This window comes from Caenorhabditis remanei, chromosome III, assembly GCF_010183535.1.
Source record: "Caenorhabditis remanei strain PX506 chromosome III, whole genome shotgun sequence".
NCBI classification, from domain to species: domain Eukaryota; kingdom Metazoa; phylum Nematoda; class Chromadorea; order Rhabditida; family Rhabditidae; genus Caenorhabditis; species Caenorhabditis remanei.
Genome location: NC_071330.1, coordinates 11,336,780 through 11,359,433, shown reverse-complemented (window position 1 = coordinate 11,359,433; position 22,654 = coordinate 11,336,780). Strand labels below are relative to the sequence as shown.

The following is a 22,654-nucleotide window of genomic DNA, read 5'->3' as shown; positions in this document are numbered from 1 at the left end:
GACGTGGAGAAAAAAAACTAAAGAAAAAACGTGGCGTGAAAACTCAAAAATTCTTTATTGCTTCGTTTTATTCAACACAAAAACACTAGTATTCGTATAAGAGGTATGTCTGAAATTGCGTAATGCTACGCAAGGTTTCTGGAACTTTCGTTTGATAATTTGGTGAAAATTTATCCGTGCGAGACCATAATCACACTCGATTATCCCCACCTTTACTACAGTAATCCTAATGAAAAACTTGGAGGATTTAGTTTTTTCTCTACACCAGAGGACATTATTGAATCGTAAAAACATTCATATTTGCTCTTTTTGTCAATAGTTCCAACTCAATACGCTAAACTTCAAAAGGTTATAACCGAAATCAGCTCTCAACAAAAAATCCGAAAGCACGCCAAGTGGTCCACTGGTGCGTTGTTCGATGCGTTGGCGCGAAACCCGTGTGATGACAATTCAAATCAAGAAAAACAGTTAAAATAACTGTTGTTCCTCGCCGGTTTCCAGTATTTTCAACATAGTTTTGACACTTTTGAGACGAAAAAGCACTTCTCATTAGCCATTCAACATTTTTCCGAACCTATCTTCTCGAAATTTCGATGCTTTAGCTTGTTTTTGTGAGCGCTCTCATTATTCGCTTTTTAGTCTCCCAAGCGATGTAAGTTTATTTTTCGGTAGTTTCAGTGACTTTCGGTAAAAAAATATATTCCTAGAGAAAATAACTTATTGTAAACTCATTAGTGAATTTAACAGTGCTTCCCTTCAATTTATCATCATTTTCTTTTTCGTGTCTTTTGGTTAAAACCTCTTTTCCGTCGAGTATTTTCAATTTTCCAGATGCTGACACTTTTGAAGAGATGGCGATCCCAGCCAGGAGGTGCAACCAATGCATCTGCCTTCATCCGTATCCTCGAATCACCAAAAGCCGCAATATCTGACAAAGTTCACGTTCTCCAAGCATTCAATGATTGGGATATTCTCACCAATACATGGTTCGAGGTGGCCGACGCTCTTCCAGCTGTTGAAAAGCTTCTCGACATCGATCAATTCCCAGATCACAATGCCGCCGCGTTGCTCGTTTCAAAAGTATATTTCTGTCTGGAACAGTATGAGCGTGCCCTGGAATTCGCCCTTCGTACAGACTTCAACGTTGTGCCAGCACCGAAAACCGGCCTCGGAAATGATGCAGAATACGTTAACAAGGTCATTGAGACTGCAATTGACACGTATAAAACATTGAGCTCACAAGGACTGGAAATTCCAGTTAGACTTCGTGAATTGGTCGAAAAGATTGTGAAGAGAAATTTGGAGAAATCCGAGATTTGGTATGTCATTTCATTGGGTTTCGAGACGACAAATCTGCCGATGATCGAGAGAGCTATTAGTGCGATGCCAAACGCATTGAATGACAAAAACCAAAGTAAGTGCTCATATTTCTTGATAATTTTATTAAATTGACTAATTTTCAGCCACTCTCCACGAAACTCTCAATCGCGTTGTCAGTGGTGCATTCGATCGTTCATTCCGCTTCAAAGTGATCAACACAGTCATCAAGACTTACATGAAATGCCCATCCCCAGATATGTCAAAAATTTGCGAGGTAAAAACTAGTGAAAAATGTTTTCTTTTCCATATTCATTTCTTTCAGTGCTATGTCCTCACTGATAACGCTGAAGCTGCCGCCGACACGATCACTGATCTCATCTCAAGAAATCTGAGCACTGCTGCTTATCAAATCGCTTTCGATTTGTATGAGACTGCTAGTCAAGGATTCCTCGATCGTGTACTTCGACGATTCGAGCAAAAGGATTCTCCAGATGCAAAGGCAATGGAGAAAATTCATTCCATCATGAAGGGACACGAAACCGTCAAAGCCTATCTCGATTTCTATGTCCGCCACAATCATACCGATTCAATTTTAATGGAAGAGATCAAGGAAAATATCAGAACTGCGTCTGCTCACAATGCACTTCTCATCTCTAACGGTCTCATGCAGTATGGTACAACTTGTGACGATTTCCTTCGTAACAATCTTAACTGGGTGTCAAAGGCTACAAACTGGAATAAGTTCAACGCTGTGGCATCTCTTGGACTTATTCATCATGGACAAGAAGCATCCGCAATGAAGGTTCTTGACCCATATCTTCCAAAAGAGTCAGTCGAAGGTTTCGGTTTCAAAGAGGGAGGTGCGATGCTTGCATATGGATTGATCCACGCCAAGCACGGAGATGCCACCGCGATGAGCACATTGGCTCAATGGCTCAAGACTGCTGATAACGAACCAGTTCGTCACGGAGCCTGTCTTGGTTTTGGAGTCGCTGGACTCGGATCATCTTCTATTTCTGGTTATGAGAAGGTTCGTGAGGTTCTTCAACGTGATGAAGCCGTCTCTGGAGAGTCTGCTGGTATTGCAATGGGACTCATCATGGCTGGAAACTTGAACCAAGAAGTGTTCAATGAGCTTAAACAATATACTGTTGACACTCAACACGACAAGACTCAACGTGGTATTCGTACCGGACTCGCCTGTGCTTCATTCGGACTCCAAGGAGATGCTGAGCCATTCATCAAGGAGGCTATCGGAGCCAAGAGCAACCCAATGCTCAGATCAACTGGAATCTGTATGCTTTCCATGGCATACGCTGGAACTGGATCCCCATCAGTAGTCCGTCGTCTGCTCGAGAAGGTTGCTACTGATCCGAACTTGGATGTCAAGAGATATGCTACCATTGGAATTGGATTCGTTCTTTCAAAAGATCCAGCTACTTGTCTCTCGTACGTTTCAATGCTCACTGAGCATTTCAACGGACACGTCAGATATGGAGCTGCCATGGCTTTGGGAATCGCTTGTGCTGGAACTGGAAACATGGTAGGCTCACAATTCAACTATAAAGAAGGTGCAATACGTATTATATTTTTTTTAGGAAGCAATAAGCCTTATCGAGCCAATGATTTCGGATAAGGAAGGATTCGTTCGTAAGGGAGCTCTCCTCTCACTTGCTCTTATTATGTGCCAGCAGACCGATTACACATGCCCGAAAGTCAATGGATTCCGTAAACAGTTGTTGAAGAAGGTTTGTTATTGTGAATTTCATTGTTCAAATTTTTCGTAAGTTGCTTCAGATCGGAGAAAAGAATGAGGACTCTCTTGTCAAGTTCGGTGCCATCATTTCTCAAGGACTTCTTGATATTGGAGGCCAAAACGCGGCCGTCACAATGCACAACTCTGATGGTCAACCGGATATGGGATCGATGGTCGGAATGATGTGCTTCTTGCATGGATGGTTCTGGCACTCGATGCACTTTTTCATTGCTCTCGCCGCCAAGCCATCGTGTCTCGTGATGGTCAACGAGAATCTCAAAATTCCAGTACTCGACTACATTTGTCACGCCAACAGTCAGAAGTACGCATATCCACCAAGAACCGAGTCGAAGAAGGACAAGGATGTAAAGAAGATTGAGACTGTCGTTTTGTCGATTACCGGAAAGAAGAATGCATTGAAAAAGCAAGCTGCCGAGGAGAAAAAGAGACGTGAAGCTGCTGCAACTGCTGCTCTGGCTGCTGCAAATGCGCAATCTTCATCATCTGGAACTACTGTAGAAGATGAGAAGATGGAAGTGGATCAGCCAGGAAAACCAAAGTGAGTTTTGGATAGTCAAACATCGAAAACTATTTATATTACTTCAGGAAAGAAAAAGTACCAGAAAAGGACACGAAACCACTCCACCGTCTGATGAATCCGGCACGTGTGATTCCTGCGCAACGACAATTGATTTCAATCAGTGATTCAAGATCATACACACCAATGAAACCATTGTACAAAGGAGGAATCATTGTGGCGGATCGTGTCGATAAGGAGAAGGAAGAGAAGCTTGTCAGTGAAGTTGTGTCTCAAATCAATCTTCCTCCAAGTTCCGAAAAAGTCGAATTGAAGCCATTCACACCTTTTGATATCAATCTCGCCGATTTTTGATTGGTTTACTGTACTATTCGATAAACTATTAATTTCGCTCCCTTTTTCCCTCCCCCAAGAAAGCCCCGTTTCATCTGTCTGAAAACACTTTTAATTTATTTTCCTCTATCCCTTGCTCTCTCTTTTCACTATTGGTGTCGAATAAAGACGAATCCAACAGTTTTGTGTGTGTATACCTAAAATAAAGAACTATTTACTTGTACAAAACTTTGGTTTTGCTTTTTTGAAACTGAAATACTAATCAAAACGAAAAAATAATGCCGGTTTTTTGTGCATGAGAAATTGATTCATAAACAAAACAAAATTATCACAAATTTCTCAATTTAATAAATTAATTACTATCTTCCTCGTCGGTCGATAAAATTTCTCCGTCCGAAAGTTCTTCGTCCGGATTTCTTTTTGGTTTTGGAGGGACCACAGGGGCAGGTGTTACCGGAGTTGGAGCCGTCTTTTTGGGAGATGATGGCATAGTTTTTCGAGAAGGTGGAGAGGTATGAGGACGCTTTTTGGAAGGAATATCTTTATCTCTCCCCCGATCAGAAGACATTGATGATTTCTCAGGCCCTCTTTCTCGATCCTTTCCAAACTTTCTTCTTGACGTCGTCGGTATCTTGTACTCCATTCGTTCTTTCCGTGATGATGACGCTGATCCGGGAGCAATTCCAGCAGCAATCGCAGATGAGGAAGCACTCGATGGTAGACGTGAATCTCGTTCTCTGTCTCTTTCTCTGCCATCTCTATCATCGTCTCTATCTCGTTCTCGTCCCGCAGGCATTCGGTATGAAGAAGAAGATGGAGGGTGTGATCCGGGAGTTCGAGGTCTGTTGGATGGGACTGGTGGGGCAGAAATCGAGGGACCAGACGATGAAGACGGTCCGTCCTCACTTCGATCATTTGTGTCGGAGAGGCTTCGACGTATTGATTGGAGGCGGTGTGTCTAGAAAAATAATAGTTAACAAGGAAATAATTGTTTTTAATGTTTATATTTACAGATTGTGTAACCATTCATACCTCCATCGCCACCATTGCAATTTCCATCGCTTGTCGATCCAACGTCTCCATTTTTGTTCTCAATCTTCCACACAATTTCATGAAAACTGCTCTCAAATCCTCGGCTGCAATTCGTCCCAATGTCGCATCATGTGACTCCTCTGTCACCAGATTCTGTACCATTTCCGTCACTTTCTCATCGTCAATCGTAACCATTCGTGGGGAGGTTTTGATTCTTGTACATTGAACCATTGCTTCTGGATGTCCGTCTTTGGCAAGAAGGAAGAGTGGATCTGAGAATTTTGCATTGAGATAATTTATTAAATGAATTTAAAACTCACTAATCCAGAGAGCCGTGTAATTCCATGGTTGCAAAATATCAAAGTGTTCCGAAGTCATGAAATTTTCCGACGGCGAATTGGTACCCAAAATCGAGTCGGGGGTTAGTTGAAGTTCTGGAAGTTGTTGAGGGAATACTCCTTGAAGGACAAATTCACGACGAAGTTCCATTAGAATCAGTCCAAGACGGTTGCCACCAAGGTATGGAGGACGGAAAGCCATCGGGTGAGAGCACATGTCTATCAGCTGAAAAAGAGAAGAATTGCAAAAGTTAAGAGTCGGATCATATTTGTATGATGTTGAGATGGAAAGAAATACAGAAAAGTTAAAACTGGAAAAAATTTCAGGGGTATCAGTACCGATCAGAACTAAAACCTACAGTTTGTGTAGACATTCCAACTTCTTGCATCCACCATCTGAAATCCATTTCTCTCATTCCAATACTCAATTCTGCATCCATCGATGAGAACCTCGAACAATAAACCAAAAGAGAATCTCCAGTATCCAGAAGACATCTCAAGAGTGGCGGATGTTGATCGAATAGGAGTTGAAGTGACTCTTTGATGAATTGCATTCGTTTATCCATCCACCATGTCTGCTCTAATTCCAACCCCCGTCCTCTTAATTCAATCACTTCATGAAGACGTTGCCAACACTGGATTGATGAAGTCTCTTCGAGAATGTATTCAGTATCTTCTTTGTTTATGTTCAGAAGTCTGAAATACGGAATTTCCTACATTGATTCAAGGAAAAAATGCTTACTTTGCTGCCTGAGTAGCTACATAATGAGCAGGTGATGGAAGAGGTGGTCCATCATGAGAACATCGGATTTCAGCAGGATACAACGGGTGGAAGACAGATTCCGGTGTGAAACAGATTACGTTTGGTGTGACGATAGATTTCAGCGGGGCTGTGTTGATGGCAGAGAGCTAGAAAAATGGAATATTGACAGCATTTAATTATGGGAAGATATTAGAAATATCCAGCGTCAAAAATAAACAAAAAAGTCCGCTTTTGTAATTTCATCAAGCCTTTATATTAGCTCGACACAGTTCTTACAACTGCGCTCCACCGAAATGCCCGTGAAAATGTCTCCTTTTCTCGGAGTCTCTCAATTTCGCACACAATTTTCTTCGGTTTCGGTAGAGCGCAGTTGTAAGAAGCGTGTCGTGCTAATAATACTGCAATAGGATTTTTTATTCAAAAAAATGCTTGAATTTGTTCTAATAAGTTCTACATCACCAACATACAATGGATTGATTGATAAAGTAACAGAAATATTTTATTTTTCTATTTCCAAAACGACTCTTTAATCGAAAAAAATTGATTCTTACCAATGGGATACGACTCGTTGTATGAATAGACATCCTCTCTCTCAATTCCATCAACAATAAACCACTCTTGTTTCCATACAAATGTCGTAAACTTTTCGGTGTGGTCTTCTGTTCTCCGTCTAACATAAATCCAATTAATTTCTGCGGTGTTACATATGGTTTTGTCAGAAGATGTTGTAATTCAGTTTCAGAAGCACAACAAGTCCACACTGGGTCACCAATCGAAGTGTCAACAAGAATAGCTGAACCAGTGGAAAGCAACAGTTGTTGAAGATATTCATTATGATAGATTTTATGTTTCATTGCTGATTGTCTCCATCTATCCATTTTTGTCGTTTTTTCAGCAATTGTTTCAGCACTAATTTCTAAACTTCTGAGAACTTTTCCAGCGACCGTAGGAACATCCAAGGGAACTGGTGTAGTCTGAATCTTTTCAATTGCTTTATCATCAAGTTTCAGCGAATTGAATAGTTTCTCGTAGGCATAATGCTCAACAGATCGATATCTTTCTCCTTTCATTTCGAATGGGAAGGCATAGTAGTTGGAGAGTGGTCGGAAGATTCCCTGAAATTACAGAATGTTCGAATTCAGATAGAAATGAAAAAAATCACTACATTTCAAATATCTCACCTCCAAACAAATTAGCAAATCATTGATTGAGATCATAGCTACTTTATCATCTTTCTCTTTTGATATTCCCGGGACGAGGAACGTTTCTCTTTGCAAAAGTCCTTGTTTTCGCTTCTCTTGCGTCTCAAACCTCAACCACATCAAATATTTTCTAAAATCCAGCCGGTTTACTCAAAAAAATGACGTTTCTGTACCATACCCCAACCAATTATGACCCAAATCTGATGGTTTCGTGTGTTGATGTTTCATCCAATAAGAGATTTGTCTGGAATCCGCTTTCTCCTTTGCCATCCACTCCATGAATGTTTTATCATCCATTCCGATACCCACTTGAGCATTTTTCTCATCACACACTATCAATAATGCTTCATTTGTTTTCATTAGCGTCCTTTCGAACTCTAGAAGAAATATTCTCATTTTAATTTTGGTTAAATTTAGAAATCACCTTTATCATGTTCAGCTCTCAGCCTGAGACCCTGAAGTGAATATGAATGAAGACTAGTCATTAAATAACCGCCTAGAGTGTTCAAATCATGTCCGTCTGGCATATTTTCTTGTAAAATGACCATCGCTTTTTGTTGAACATCACTGCTAGTTGTACATAAAAGCTCATCGATAATTGGATCCGGTAGTTTCAATGATGCCAATATTGCATGATGTGTGAAGTGCACTGAACTGGGGAATCTGAAAAAATAGATTATAATTTTAGATTGCTGAGAAAAATATACCGTTTTCCTTCGGCTTTAATTGCAAAATTGTAACCGGAATGGAGAAGATCTGTTTCATTACCGATTAATACAATTTTGTCTTCATCCATGTTTGTCTCTGAAATATCAAAGCTATTTCTCCGGGTAGAGAAAAGTAGGGGAACTTTGAAAAGAAAATTGATGTGAATTTAAAAATAAAATAATGTTTTGAAAAATCAGCTTTAAACACGAAGAATGCTGAAAATTAATAGAAAAAAGCTCGGATTTATTCAAAAAACCCTCTTTAGAAGTGAGAGAGTGTGTGACGAGACGAGGAGACAGATTTAAAGGAACATGCAACTTGCAACGGCGCTCGGTCTCAAGGCGAGGTAAGCAGCGAAATGTGTCGGTCGTTGACTGAGTATTCAACGCTAAACCATTGCACGTTGCCTTGGGAGGAAACTTCTTTTGATTTTTTTCACGATTTTTTCAAAATTTGTGCATTAAACTGATATTCAGTGAAGTTTTTGACGAAAATTGTGCGATTAACGTTAGAAAGTAGATTATTTTGATACTAAAAGCAGTTTTCTTTCTGGTAGAATGAAGTTATCGTCGAATTTGTCGCTTTAAAAATATGAGATTTCCTATTTTCGTCAAGAAATATTTGCGGACTTTGATTATGGTTATATATTGAACAAGGGCAAAGGTTAACATATTTTCATCAATTTTTCATATTTATATTTGTTTGTTGACCTCGTTTAAATAATCTTGTTTCAGTTGTTCGTTCGTAAATTAGCTCAGTCCGAGTTTTTCAGATATCGTCAAACAGTGGGCAACATGGCTGCCAATCAAAACGTGACCAAGAAGAAGAAGGCCGTCATCGGCGGAATCTTCAAGGCTGAGCTTAACAACTTCTTGATGAAGGAGCTCGCTGAGGACGGATACTCCGGCGTTGAGGTAAATTAGAGTCATAGTGTATCTATAAAAAGAAGTTGTTTTAAGGTCCGCAGCACTCCAGCTAGAGCTGAGGTCATCATCATGGCCACCCGCACCCAAAACGTTTTGGGAGAGCGTGGACGCAGAATTAAGGAGCTCACCTCGGTTGTTCAAAAGAGATTCGCCTTCGAGGAGGGATCTGTTGAGGTAAAATTTTCATTTCGCAATTTGGCACTCAATTTTATTTTATAGCTCTACGCCGAGAAGGTCTCCAACAGAGGACTCTGCGCTGTCGCTCAGTGCGAGTCTCTCAGATACAAGCTCGTTGGAGGACTTGCCGTCCGTCGTGCTTGCTACGGAGTTCTCCGCTTCATCATGGAGTCTGGAGCTCAAGGAGTTGAGGTAAGTGTTATTATTTGTTTTTAATCAATAACCGAAAGTCGGCTTTTAAAATGCTAGTTTTTTTCTAATTAACAAATTCCAATTCATCAAAACAAGTGATTCATAATTATAGGTTATTGTCTCCGGAAAGCTTCGCGGACAGCGTGCCAAGGCCATGAAGTTCGTCGACGGACTCATGATCCACTCTGGACACCCAGTCAACGACTACATCCAACAAGCCGTCAGACACGTCCAACTTCGTCAAGGTATGATTTAATTTATCAATCTCTGCTTAAAACTATTTGTAACATTTCAGGAGTCATCGGAATCAAGGTCAAGATCATGCTTCCATACGACCCACGTGGACAGAACGGACCAAGAATCGCCCTTCCAGACCATGTCCAAATTGTTGAACCACAAGAGGAGGTTATTCCAAAGGAACCACACAGCCAGCACAAGGAGGAGAAGAAGGACGTTCAGGTCCCACCAGCCCAACCAGTTGCTCCAGTTCAATAAACTGTTGTTACTTTCCAAATAAATTGTTGGTTAATTGTTACTCTTTTTTGTTAAGGACACTTTAATGTTTGAAAATCGGCTGGTACTTTCGTTGAACAAATAAGGGGAGGAGCTTCGCCGCAAACTGTTTCGTTGCAGAACCACCATTCATAAACACGCTGATAAGCGTGGTTGACCTCGGTTGGTGTCTCACATCGTCTTGTTTCTCTTCAATTTGTCTCATTTCGATTTTCTCCTCTCCGCCTTTTGAGATAACCCCACTCCTTCACATAATGTACGTCTTCTCTTTTTCGGTTCTTCTTTCCCTTCTAACAATGCCGATGCTTCCACCAGTTGCAAATGCGCTTAAACGGTCTGAAACTGGCGCTGAGGAGACTTCTGAGCAGGATGCGGCTAAGTTAGTTCGTCGTTATTTTCCAAAGTTTTCGGTGGTGGTGGTGAAGGCATTTTTATCTTTGTTGTTGATTTTTGGTTCCTTAAAATGTGGAGAAATCATGAAACCTAAATGAGTAACCAATTCAGGAGAACCAAAGTGATCGATATGGCTCAAAAAGTCACCCGTCAAATAATTAGCTCTGCTAATGCTCCAGGAGCCATCGGACCATACAGGTATCTAGTTCTAATTTTACGTTTTGAACATTGCAATAACTTGTTTTCCAGCCAAGCCGTTCGCGCCGGAAACACTATCTACCTCTCCGGATCTCTGGGATTGGACCCAAAAACCGGTGATTTGAAGGAGGGAATCGTTGAGCAAACCCACCAAAGTCTCAAGAATATCGGAGAGGTTCTCAAGGCAGCCGGAGCCGATTATGGACATGGTAATAGATTTGTTTATTGTGGTTTACTTTTAAAACACTATTTCAGTCGTGAAAACCACGGTTCTTCTCCAAAACATTTCCGACTTTGCCACCGTGAACGAGGTCTACGGACAATATTTCAAGGCTCCATATCCAGCTCGTGCCGCCTATCAAGTCGCCGCTCTTCCAAAGGGGGGACTTGTTGAGATTGAAGCCGTCGCCATCGCTGGTGAAATTGAAGAAGTTCAAAATTAAATTGATTTTCTATGCATAGTTTTCCCATTTTCATGTGATGATCGTATAAACTTTTCATTCAATTTTAAATAACGTGGCACGTTCTGAAATTCTTGAAATTTTTCAAAAACCTTTTTCTTCTGTGGACTTTTTTCCGCCTCATTTCTACATCGACTTGGGACGAGTTCGGCGATAATTCTTCGTGGTTGATACTCATTCTATTATTGCAAATAACGAAATCAAGAGAAACTCGATTAGAGGACAATAATTTGTGAAAAATGTCGAAGAAACCAACTTCAAAACTTCCAACACAAGTTGCTGAGGTGATTTATGAATTGATTTGAAGTTCTAGAAAAATCAGAAAACTTCTATGTTTCAATTCAATATTTTAACAGATTTTAATGCTGAAAAATTACTGTTCTGTTTCAAAATTAGGTCGAAATACTCATGATGTGGAACTCTGACGAGAGACGAGAGATGCAGAGAAAATAGTAAACGCGCTCTACCAAAAAAGTATATGCGCGGTTTTTCAAATTTAGATTTTTAATCAAATTGCAAACGCGCTCTATCGCATTTGAAGTTAACAAACGCGGGTATTCAAATCCAGGTTTTTACAACTTTTTTAGATGAGTGCCGCTGTATCTGACAATGACGTCATGATGGACGAAGCGAAGCGGAATGAGAGTTTCGAAAAGAGAAGTGACGATTCGAATAGTTAGTGATTGGGCTGAAGTTTTCTAGGTCATACTACCATCAAAACTTTCAGAAAGATTCGCGGAGTGCTTCATAAAAACGTTGCTAAGCTGCAAAGGGATCTCAAAAACAATCAAAACAATGGATATTCTTAGACTGACATGTATGGAAACATACTCTATTGATAATACGGAAAGCATTTAGATATTTGCAAAAAGATATTCGAAGCTCAAGGTCGTCTAGTGGAAATCGATGGTCCCGTACGTATTTGTGGAGATCTTCACGGTCAATTTCCAGATTTGATTAGACTATTCGCTCAGGTAGCAAACGTGCTCTATTGAGAACTTCAATAGAGCGTATTTGCAGGGTGGTTTCCCCCCGGATTCGAATTATATGTTCCTCGGAGATTACGTTGATCGTGGAGCGTATAGTCTGGAAGTTATTCTTCTTTGTCTCTCATTCAAAGCTCGTTATCCGAATAACTTCATGATGTTACGTGGAAATCATGAGTTGGCACACATCAATGATAAATATGGATTCAGAGAGGAAATATTCACTCGGAAGGGAGAATTTGCAATCCCGATTTATGAGGAGTTCACCGTAAGAGGGACATTCGGACAAACAGACAGATGTACTCTCGGATTTCAGAAAATGTTTGATGTGATGCCACTGGTTGGTCTGATTGGTGGACGAATCCTTTGTATGCATGGAGGAATTTCGAAACAACTCAAGTCACTGGACGATTTGAGAAAATTGAGAAGGTACGCTATGGCCTAGCTTTTCTCAAACCATGGCCTAACATTTTCTAGTCCATTCAACTTGGAAGACGACTGCCTTGAGAACGACATCCTGTGGTCGGATCCGGGAAAAGGATCAACCGGCTGGCAACCGAATCCACGTGGAGCAAGTGTAGTTTTTGGGGAAGACGCGGTGATTGAGTGTTGTAAAATGTTGGATATCGATTTGATTGTGAGAGGACATCAATGTGTTCAGGATGGTTATGAGTTCTTTGCTGGAAAGAAACTTGTGGTACGTTCTAGAATGAACTTGACAACTTTTCAGTAACTGCCACAGTTTTTACTGTATACGCCTTTAAAGATAGACAACTGAAATATAGTTATCATTTCCAGACAGTGTTCTCTGCTCCTCACTACTTGGGAACTTTCACAAATAACGCTGCAATGTGCAAAGTGTCCGCTGGATTACAGGTCTCATTTGAAGTGCTCATACCGGAGGATCTGAAAGTGGAAGAGAGAAAAATGGGACCCGAATCGACGGCCGCTGAAATGACTCAATGAAACTAGAAACTTGTTTTTAGATTATTCACTCTTTGATGATGATATTGAGATATTTATGAAGTCAAATATGACATTTGAATATTTGAGGACATACAGACAGACAGACAGAGATTGTACGGACTGTTCCTAAACAATCCAAATATACTATTTAGAAACGTTTTAAAAAACAGTGATCAAATTTTATAAATCCATAACTGCGGAGGAAAGAATCGTACAAAATGTATTAACTATGAGAACAACCGGAATAAAGTTACCTCCTGTCACTTGGAAAAGTTTTGCTAGCTTCGTTATTTCCAGAGATTTTAAAAACAAGCTACTGATATTGAGAGAGTGAGATAGCGCAGAGAAGCTAGAGTGTCTAACTTCTCTACCAGAGCTGTGCGGAAGTAAAATTTTTGAAAAGGGAAGAAGGAAGAAGGAAGAAGGAAGTCGAAGGAAGGAATTCCGCACAGCTCTGTTCTCTACGCTCTCTTACTCTTACAGAGTAAACTGTTTGATTTTAAAAGAGTATATCTCGACTCTTTTCTGTTCCGTTAGATAACCAATCCCTCCTTATCAAATTCTCAAACTCACTCTTCAAAACGTGGTTTAAACTCTACACTTTTTTTCAAAATTTGAATTCAATAGAGCAAATCCATCTCCTCATTATCAATATACAACTTTTCGTCTCTCCAAAATGTGCACTTTTTCTCTATTTGAATTCCCCGATGTACCCATCTAAAAACAAGAAAATCTCGTAGTCAGGCGTAAAATAATACGAGAAAAAAGTAGAGAGAGACAAGAAAATGATTAGAAAAAGAGGTTACTTACTCTCTCTTTTTTCTCCACTCTCTCTCTCTTTATCGCTTAGCAACCGCCCTTCTTCTTTCGAAAAAAAGAATACGCGCATCCTGATAGCATCAGAAGGCTCCGAAGACGTCGTCCGCTTCTCCTCTCCTCGTTCTTGTTATTGTTATTCGTATTTTGAATGGTCACCAAATATGCATCTGTCAAGGCACCTTGCCTACTAGGCATTAGATATAAAACTATATTTATCATTCTACAAATCGTAAATGCAATCCGTTATTATATCCGTCCAGAGGAGTTCGATGCTAGATCTTCTTGGAAACATATCACAGTGATATGTGTTGCTTTTCCAAGTGCGTGCGCTTTCTTACATGGATCAATTGGAAATGAGAAGAATTGGGAATGGGCACAGCACTTTCTGGTGAGGATTTCAGGTTTCATAGACTGTTCATCTTTGAATGTGACGACGCAGAGAAGTCAGACACTCTCGGAGGTTCAGACGAAATATCTCAAAAACTGTCAGAGCTGTCAAGAAGTTAAAAAAACATATTAGCACGCCACGCTTCTTCCAATCGCGCTCTACCGAAACCGAAGAAAATTGTATTCGAAATTGAGAGACTCCGAGAAAAGGAGAATTTTTTCAAGGGCGTTTCGGTGGAGCGCAGTTGTAAGAACTGTGCCGAGCTAACATGTTTGTGCCAATAAATTCGACAGCCCATAGTTTTTTGATATCTCTTTTTAATTTCGAGATATTTACCAACAAACCAACTAAATATCGACAGTGAGAGAGCGCAGAGAAGCGAGACTGTCTCACTTCTCTGCGCCCTCTCTTCTCTCTACACACTCATTTTTGTTTTCAGGTGGGCGCAGGAGGTGTCTACATGCTCAATATAATTATCAGCAATGTATCATTTATATTTACCCCAGAAAATGACCCGATTCGGTTGGAGTATCTACGAGATCAAGGAATCTATTGGCTCGAAACACACAGTAAGTGAAGAGGAGGTTTTTAGATGAAAGATTACAGTACCCTCAAATTACAGTAACCATCGCAATGTGGTTTATCGCAAGAGCCGAGATTCGATATTATAGTTCAATTGAGTATTTGAATAAAATGAATGAAGAATATGTATCACTTCACCCGAAGAAAGTGAACAAGCGACAACGAAAAGCGGAGGAAAACTCGGACAAGGAAAAGCCAAAAAAACAAAGTTGGTTCGAGAGAATTTTCGGAATCTAACTGGGAAAACGGAATTCTCGTGAATGTGCCAAACCCTTCTGTACAATTACCACGTCTTTTGTATCTAATCGTATCATTTCAAAGTTTTTGTGATATTTCAAACTCATCTGTCGCTTATTTCTACTGCATTATAAAAAGCAATAATTCTTCCATTTTTTGTGATTTGATTCTCAAAATTGAGCCGAATAAAAATTTTCAATAAGAAACATACTCGTCCGAATATCCATGTTCATGCCGTCTCACGATAAACTACTTAAAGTAAAAACACGTCAACGGTGCGCCAGAGCTGGAGCGTTGAATAGTAGTCCGGAATCCGAATTCCGAAAGTCCGGATTTCTGGGTTTTTTTTCTCATTCCGGTGCCGGATTTCGGATTCCGTTTTCTTGAGTTTCCTATTTCCGAAACCCGGTAGTTAAAATTTTCAATTCTTTTAAGATTAAAAGACGACTATAGTCTTTTTTCGATGGGATTCTTAAAAGTAGTTTTAATTTTTATTTATCATTAAAAACACTAGAAAAATGACTTGGTCTTGCAAATTTAGCAAATCATTCGAAATTCCGGAATTCTGATTTTTTTTCGTTCCTGTTCCGGATTCTGGAAATTTTATTCCGGTTTCAAATTTCAGATTCCGAGAAAAGGAAAATTTTCATTCCGTACTACTATGGAGCGTTACAACCACGTCTTCCGCATAACCATGTTCACAGAAATTGAGACAGAACATTTCAGGTAACATCCATTTTATGAGGCTTACTTGATTTTTAGGTTCCTGCTGGTACTCCGTCCCCCACTTGTGCATGTCTATGTCCCCGTTTTTCCGTATGTCCCTAACAACAAAAATCAGTCAGAATTGTTCATATATTGACAAAAAGAAGCTGAGATGATGTACAAAATAAAAGCAAAATGAAGCGATATGTCCAGTTTTCAAAAAGAAATTCTCGTATATGTTTCCATTAATATTTACAATTTTCGAGGAGTTGATCTATCTAGAAATGTTTTCTCAAGAACCATTCAGCCACGTGTGGAGGCAGTAGTTTCGTGTAAGCAGTCTGCATTCCTCCAGTTGTCTCTTGTCGTTTCTGGATGTTCTTTGTGAACATATCACGGAGAGTACTGGATTCCACTTCTGTAAATATACGAATTGAAATTTGAATTTTGGAATTTCTGGATCTCACCAGATAGAATGACGAGGATGATCAGAAGAATTGAGAAGATGTTAACATTCATTTTTGTGTTTTAGAAATAGAAATTTTTAGATTTAATCAGAAAATTGCTGATTTTCCCCACTGATTCCTCTCCTTTTTATACTTTTCCAACAATAGCTCAAATGATAAAAATAGAAAAAATGGAGAGATGGGACCGCCCACTTCGATCGGAATGACCTCATCAGACCACATGCGATCATTGTGATTCTTCTTCTGAGAAAGAAAGAATTGGACTAGTTTTTGGTCGGTTGGAGATGGGATGGGAGGAGTGTAGATTGTAGGGTGCAAACAGAGATAGGAGAAGAAAATGGTCAGTGTTGGAACGGAACGATTGTACTGGGTGCAGCTGAAAGAAGGAAGAGAAAGAGATGGAGAGGGGGAGTGTGAGGATAAGCTGATAGACGATCGTCCATTTTGTTATTTCGTTGACTACTGGAACTGAAATTTTAGAAAAATCTAATTTAAAAAATAAAACGAGCATCCCAAATTATCCTTAAATGTCCGAAAATTACCTACCGTAAAACCTGTAATAGAGGCGCCCCTAGTGATGACTCTTCGTTGCAGTATATCTCGGTTCCCAAAGGAAATATCAAAAAGCTGTTAACTGAGAAAATATAGCTTAATACTCATAGAATATTTTTTCAGTGGAAAATTTTTTTCATATCTTTAAAGGATGCTCCAAACTCTTGCTAGCGGATACGCCTCTTTTACAGGTTTTACGGTATTTTGAAGAACTTCTCACGACGATATAAACTACTCCATGATTATTACTTTAAAGTATGTTATAATTCAAAACTAGATATTCAATTTTGTAGTGAAAATTCGTTTAGATTTCTCGTTTAGTTTTCGAGATACTCGCTTTTGAATACAGGCAACAATTTCAAACCAACTAAATATGGAAGAATTTCGTTGACTTTCAGTGTGTTAAGTCTTTAATACGTTTCAACCATAATTAATGATTTTGACTATGAAATAATTGAAGTTTGGTGATGCGGTTACTGTAACGGAACAACAAATGTCTCTCCTCTTTTTAAAAATTGGTCTAACTCATCCCTATGTTTTTCTCATGTTCCAGATAGGTAAACATCAGTGTGTTTAACCTAGGATCTCAGATTTCAGACTTGACATCTCTCCGACTCTTTTTCTCCGGGACCTTCCATCTCCCCCGTATCGTTCAAAATAACAATCTTCGTGATCCTTCAAAAATCGTCTAGACGTTCTCTGCATTATCTCCACATGACTGAACCTCCAGATATTCCGTTTTGCAAGAATGTGATATATTGTGATGGGGACACGTTGTCGACACATGGTCGGTTTGATCTCCTAGTTCATTTGGTGTGAGAGAACACAAAGATCTATCAATGGAAATTACCGTTTGTTATTGTTCAGTCTGGTCATGGTCGCTATGATCTTTCAAGAATCTCAAGCGATTTTTGTGAGAAAAATAGAAGAAGGAAAGAAGAAGAAGGAGGTGGTTGGAGGAGAAGATCGGAGGGGTACTGTAGTTAGGGTTCACTTCGTTCTTTTATGGTTTGTGATGGGGTTTTTCGTTTTATTTGTTACTATGTCCAGATAAGAAGTGACTGACTTCTCTGCGAGCTTTCTTACTGTATTCTGCATATACAGTACCGTGCAGTAAGATATACAATTTGGTTGAAATTGACCAACTTTAAGGGGGGTGTTACGATATCATTGATTGTCCCACAAAGTAAATTATGTATAAATCGTACAGAACAAAGGTAGAGCTTCATTTTTGTAGTTGACAACTCTTTTGTACCGACACTCTCCCGAGAGTTATGATCATTTTAAGGGGACAGTTCAAAAATCACTCCATTTTGCACTTAAATGGTTTGTCGATATGTAACTTGCTAGGAAGTTCTCGTACAAAAAAGTTTTCAACTACAAAAATGAAGCTTTAGCTTTGTTCTATATGATCCATTAAAAATTTACCTTGGTGAAAAAATCAGTGAATACCGTAGCGCCTCTCAAAGTTGGTCCTTTTTAACTGAAAAAGGCCAAATTGTATATCTTACTGCGCGGTACTGTAAAGAGAGATGGAGTTAGAGAGAATCGAAAGAAGCTAGAGTGTTTGGTTTTTCTGCGCGCTCTTTTTAATTGAAACGTTTAAATCGAGATTAGAAGAGCAACACTGTCAACTTTATTCAACAGCTTCTCCCTGGATTCTGAGGAAATGGGATCCCAATTGTTCCCCCCAGAACATCTTCCAAGTTTCGATTCAAGTCTAGACGAACAAATCACGCTACCAATATATATTCCTAAAAGTACCACTTCTCTTCTTCTTCTTCACTTTTCTCCGTCACCCCCGGAAACCATTCTCGGAGCAATATATCAAGTGTCACTTTGTCGTGCTCTCCGTCCAGCTCTAAACGAGAGAAGAGGTGTGTCGTTTCACATAAATCTGTCGAGTATTCCGTAACAAATTGGTCTTTTTTCTTCCTATTCTTTTTCATTTTCCCTATCTTTTTCTCCATTTGTGTCAGTTTCTATTTTGGATTGCAAGTGAATCCCTTTTCTGACGTCATATCCTGCCGAGAGATCATTATTTGGGTAGAACAGTGTGGTGCTGTGTCGTAGAAAGTTGAAAGATAACATTGAAAAAAAGAAGAAAGAAGAGGAATGGGTTGATATGGTCGATTGTCGATGGTCAACACACTTTGTGATCGGAAATAAATGAGTAACACAAATGGAATGGAACAGAAAGAAACTAAGAGAGAATGGTTTGAAGATAATGAGGGTTTGGACTGTGTGTTTTAGAACAATCAGATGGGTGGGTTGGAAGGGGGAAATAATAAAAAAGGAAGTCTGTCTATGGGGATGTTTGTCCGAAAGATTTTGGATAAATTAGAACAAAATAAGGATTTGTGGGATCAAGTCAGAACCAACGGAGTCAAATCTTTGCTGAATCTAGGTCAGATGAATACAAAAGTGATGCGGATTCTTTTTTGTTTGAGTTTCAGTTTTGGTCAGAGTTTGATCTTGATAATGGATTTGACATTACGAATTCATGTGAGAATCAAAAAATTTTAACACTGAAAATGCATAAGCTATGTTCTCAGTTCAACAAATTAGTTTGAATGATGTCTAATTTATGCGTAATTTGACAAAACCTGAAAAACGCATAGTCAGAGCTTTCCAAATTAAAACTGTCCGGATCAGGACTCGTACGAATCAGAACCGATTAAAAGATGGTTAAACGTTACATTTAAGCAATTAGACCTGGATTTGACTGTTCTCATTCGGACGCAATTCAGATTCTGATTCGTAGTCTCCCCGTTCGTTTTTTATAAATTTCCATCCAAGCCGTAATTTGTCTTTCCCTAACTCCTTCACTTCCTTCCTAGTTTTTCTCAATTTTTCCCATCGTAACCCAGGCAACCCTCTCTCTTTCAACTCAGTCATCAACGACTTCTTCATCTCCAGATACGAGAGAGAAAAAAGAAAAAAGAAGGAATGGAAGTTGGCTCTTTCCTCCGTCCAATTTGTGTTTCCTTTCTCTCCTTTTTCTTATTTCTCTTCCTCTAGTAATTATTTCTAGTAGCACCTCCTGGAAGACAGCTCCCGTGGAGAGTCACCCAAAAGAACAAACTACCAAAAGAATGAAGAGAAAAGAGAAATAGAGAGATAATGTGTCTAAAGACAATCGGTTCTCAAAAAACTAGTCTCTTTAAGAAGAATGGAAGACTCTCAAAGGTTCCAACCAGCCAACCCAAATATGTATTTTCCCGTTGTCTGTCTGTCTGTTTGTCCAGATATCACAGTTAAGTTCTACTATTTTTATTGGTGACATTATGCGTTTTCTGCTCATCTGAATTTTCGGCAATCGGTGTGTTCAGTTTCCTGATGACCCCCGTTTCAGAAATTACAGGTTCTGAGCCATTTCACCTAATATTTTTCTTGTTAACATATTTTTTCGAAAGTTAAAACCCATTTTGGTTTTTTGCAAAAAAAAGCCAAATTTTCGACTATAGATTTTTAATACATAGCACATTTTTTGACTCCGGACCGGGCCGAGATTTTGCAAGTCTGATATTCGGATGTACTGATTTCCGTTTTCTATAGCTTCAAAACAGCTTTTTTCTGTAAAACTTGAAATTTCTGCACGTCTCTCTGTGTGCCCAAAAGTCCGCTCTGAGATGACAGCGATTCTTTGAATTTTGAAAACCTCTCAATGTTCATCACTTGTCTGTCTGTCTGTCTTTCGGTATGTCTCGATGTCCCCTGACCAAATTATGTGCAGTGGTAGCTGAATGGTTATGTCCTACCCTATCAAAACGATTCGTCCGAAAGTATATCTGTTTATCTGTGTGTCCCCTCATTCCTAGAGGAACCCCATCAAAAACCCAAAACTGACTCCTCCCCCTTCCTACCCTATCCTCTATATATTTTTTCAACCTCTCTCATCAAGTATTCGTGTTTTTTTCTCTCTCTTTTCAGAAAGACTCGTCGTTTTTTTTCTTTTCAAGAGAGCATGAGTATATTATCGCCCTCCGTCCCCCTTATTTTTTTTGAAATTTGTTGTGGTCATTCATCTGCTCTGAAAATTCTTCTAAACGCTATACGTGGCTTGTATACTTGTTTTCAGCCCATAGAGTTCCAGCATTGATATATCTATATAGTTCATCCATACTCTGAGTCCCCAGTGAGGAAGGAATACGTGGGAGGACTAGATTAATTGGAATGATAGCAGAAGAGACAAACAGATCGAGTGTTTCTTGAGAAAAGTCTGAATCTAGAACATCCTCGAAGTCAGGAGGGATTAGTTGGAATTCTAGGCCATGGGTTTTAGGCCGATTTTACTGTGGATCTGTTTTCCAGATACATTCAGGGAGCCCTAGTTCTCCATAATTTTACGTATTTAATTCATTAATTTTCTGATCAAAAATTGGCCTATGACTGCCTCAGGGACTAGTTTACCTGTAGTTTGTATTCCCAGGCCACGTACAAAATTGCTAGCTTTCCCTATCCAAATTCCCTTTCACATCTCTACAATATTTTCTTCATTTCAATCTGTTTCGTTTCTTCATTTTTTTTGTTTCAGTGACTACTACAATGAATGTTTGAATAAAGAAAGAGATTCAGAGAGAAGAAAAAAAAAAGAAAAAAGAAAAACCAATGAATATCAAATGATTAGGAAAAAATAGGGAGGAGAGAAGAGAAATAGAGATTCTTGACCTTTTTTCGAGGATAGAGGGATAAGGTGGCCTAGAAATCCAGATATTTGGGAAACTAGGCCAGGGAAAATATGTGGTTTAGAAATTACCTAGTTCTCCTCCTGAAAAGCTAATTTGGACTTGAGATTTCCTAAGATTAAAAGCACCAAGACATCGTGAGAAACCTGAATTCTAGACAGTTTCTCATTAACAAATTTGAAAGAAACAGTTACGGCAAAACTTCTTTTGGAGGACTAGTTTTTCAAACAATGACCTAGAAGACCTAACTTGGAAAGCTAGTCCTCGTATTGATTTAGCCTTTTTGATAAATTCTGGAGGATTATTGTGTTCCAAGAACAGAAAGATCCAAAATCGTGGTCATAAAACTTCAAAAGTGACGAGAAATTGGAGGAATTTGTTTTCTATCGAATGTTTTTGGATTTCTAGTTTCCAGTGAATGACCTAGAATTCCAAATGTTGGATTACTCTTCCACGAACCAAATTTTTTGGAATTCCGTGTTGCAAATTTTAGTTTAGAAGCTATCAGCTTAACACAGTTCTTACAACTGCGCTCCACCGGAATGCCATTGAAAGATGTCTCTTTTTCTCTGAGTCTCTCAATTTCGCACACAATTTTTTTCGGTTTCGGTAGAGCGCGGTTGTAAGAATCGTAACGTGCTAATAAACAACTGAAAGTCTAGATCAGCTGAAATCGAATTTTCTGAATCACGGTCTCGAAATCCAAATCTTCAGAAAACTAGTCCCTCTGTCCAGTTTTCTCTAGATACCGCCCCTTTCCAGGAATTTCATTCTTTCTCAGTCCGGCTCCTAATCTAAATATCCAATTGCTTCGAACCCAACCCAATATAATAATAATAAGGAAAACAAGGGTCAGAGAGAGAGTTATTACTCTCTCTTTTTCTTCTTTTGAAACCAACCGACCCCTCACTAATAATTAGTATTTCTTCTCCTTCTTCTTCTACTTTTTGTTTCTTCTTTTCTCTTTTTTCTTCCCAAAATTTTCAATTTCTTTTTTCTTTTGTCTCTCTCAAAAATTGAATTATATCCCCTCTCTTGTCTTATAAGTTTCTGACTTTTTAAGCCGTGAAATTAGAGAAGCAGAGAGCTCGAACAAGTGGGCGGAGCTTATCGTTTGGAGCAAGAAGGCGAGTGACCAGGGAGTCAAACAGAGCACTGGAATATTTCGGGTGCTCTTTTCTTCTCTTCTAGCACCTTCACTTTCTTCTTCTTCCTTCACTTCTTCCTCATTCGTCACTTTTATTGCTCTGTTTATTTGAGTGTCCTTATATTGATCAGTTACGAATTTAAATAAATGGGTGGTCCATTTATTCAGATCTATCTCAACAATGACTAAAACATCACGGGGACTAGTTTCTCCGTATTGGTTTCCTAGGTCACCATTTGAAAAAATAGTTCCCTTAACTTTTTGTCA

The 22,654-nt window shown here is 39.2% G+C and overlaps 6 protein-coding genes across 6 annotated transcripts; 5 read left to right on the top strand and 1 right to left on the bottom strand.

The window, feature by feature from the left end:
* Window positions 1-831: 831 nt before the first annotated feature.
* Window positions 832-3,968, top strand: GCK72_010786 (uncharacterized protein; the record flags this gene model as incomplete). Its single annotated transcript, XM_053728035.1, has 6 exons — window positions 832-1,414; window positions 1,464-1,594; window positions 1,643-2,863; window positions 2,919-3,068; window positions 3,118-3,635; window positions 3,683-3,968. 6 exons carry the CDS (start codon window positions 832-834, stop codon window positions 3,966-3,968), a joined length of 2,889 nt encoding a protein of 962 aa, XP_053587612.1.
* A 331-nt stretch (window positions 3,969-4,299) lies between these two features.
* On the bottom strand, window positions 4,300-8,078 carry GCK72_010785 (uncharacterized protein; the record flags this gene model as incomplete). Its single annotated transcript, XM_003111706.2, has 10 exons — window positions 4,300-4,905; window positions 4,980-5,251; window positions 5,300-5,543; window positions 5,677-6,013; window positions 6,060-6,226; window positions 6,632-7,195; window positions 7,262-7,412; window positions 7,461-7,659; window positions 7,707-7,945; window positions 7,990-8,078. 10 exons carry the CDS (start codon window positions 8,076-8,078, stop codon window positions 4,300-4,302), a joined length of 2,868 nt encoding a protein of 955 aa, XP_003111754.2.
* Window positions 8,079-8,784: 706 nt separating this feature from the next.
* On the top strand, window positions 8,785-9,780 carry GCK72_010784 (uncharacterized protein; the record flags this gene model as incomplete). The annotated part of the gene is made up of 5 exons (XM_053728034.1): window positions 8,785-8,904; window positions 8,950-9,090; window positions 9,136-9,285; window positions 9,398-9,530; window positions 9,581-9,780. 5 exons carry the CDS (start codon window positions 8,785-8,787, stop codon window positions 9,778-9,780), a joined length of 744 nt encoding a protein of 247 aa, XP_053587611.1.
* Window positions 9,781-10,052: 272 nt separating this feature from the next.
* On the top strand, window positions 10,053-10,832 carry GCK72_010783 (uncharacterized protein; the record flags this gene model as incomplete). Its single annotated transcript, XM_003111446.2, has 4 exons — window positions 10,053-10,177; window positions 10,303-10,389; window positions 10,441-10,598; window positions 10,645-10,832. The coding sequence occupies 4 exons, from the start codon at window positions 10,053-10,055 to the stop codon at window positions 10,830-10,832; spliced, it is 558 nt and encodes a 185-aa protein (XP_003111494.2).
* Window positions 10,833-11,437: 605 nt separating this feature from the next.
* Window positions 11,438-12,802, top strand: GCK72_010782 (uncharacterized protein; the record flags this gene model as incomplete). Its single annotated transcript, XM_053728033.1, has 5 exons — window positions 11,438-11,525; window positions 11,709-11,824; window positions 11,871-12,265; window positions 12,314-12,533; window positions 12,635-12,802. 5 exons carry the CDS (start codon window positions 11,438-11,440, stop codon window positions 12,800-12,802), a joined length of 987 nt encoding a protein of 328 aa, XP_053587610.1.
* A 967-nt stretch (window positions 12,803-13,769) lies between these two features.
* Window positions 13,770-14,828, top strand: GCK72_010781 (uncharacterized protein; the record flags this gene model as incomplete). Its single annotated transcript, XM_003111531.2, has 3 exons — window positions 13,770-14,009; window positions 14,449-14,578; window positions 14,632-14,828. The coding sequence occupies 3 exons, from the start codon at window positions 13,770-13,772 to the stop codon at window positions 14,826-14,828; spliced, it is 567 nt and encodes a 188-aa protein (XP_003111579.2).
* Between the last annotated feature and the right edge of the window lie 7,826 nt (window positions 14,829-22,654).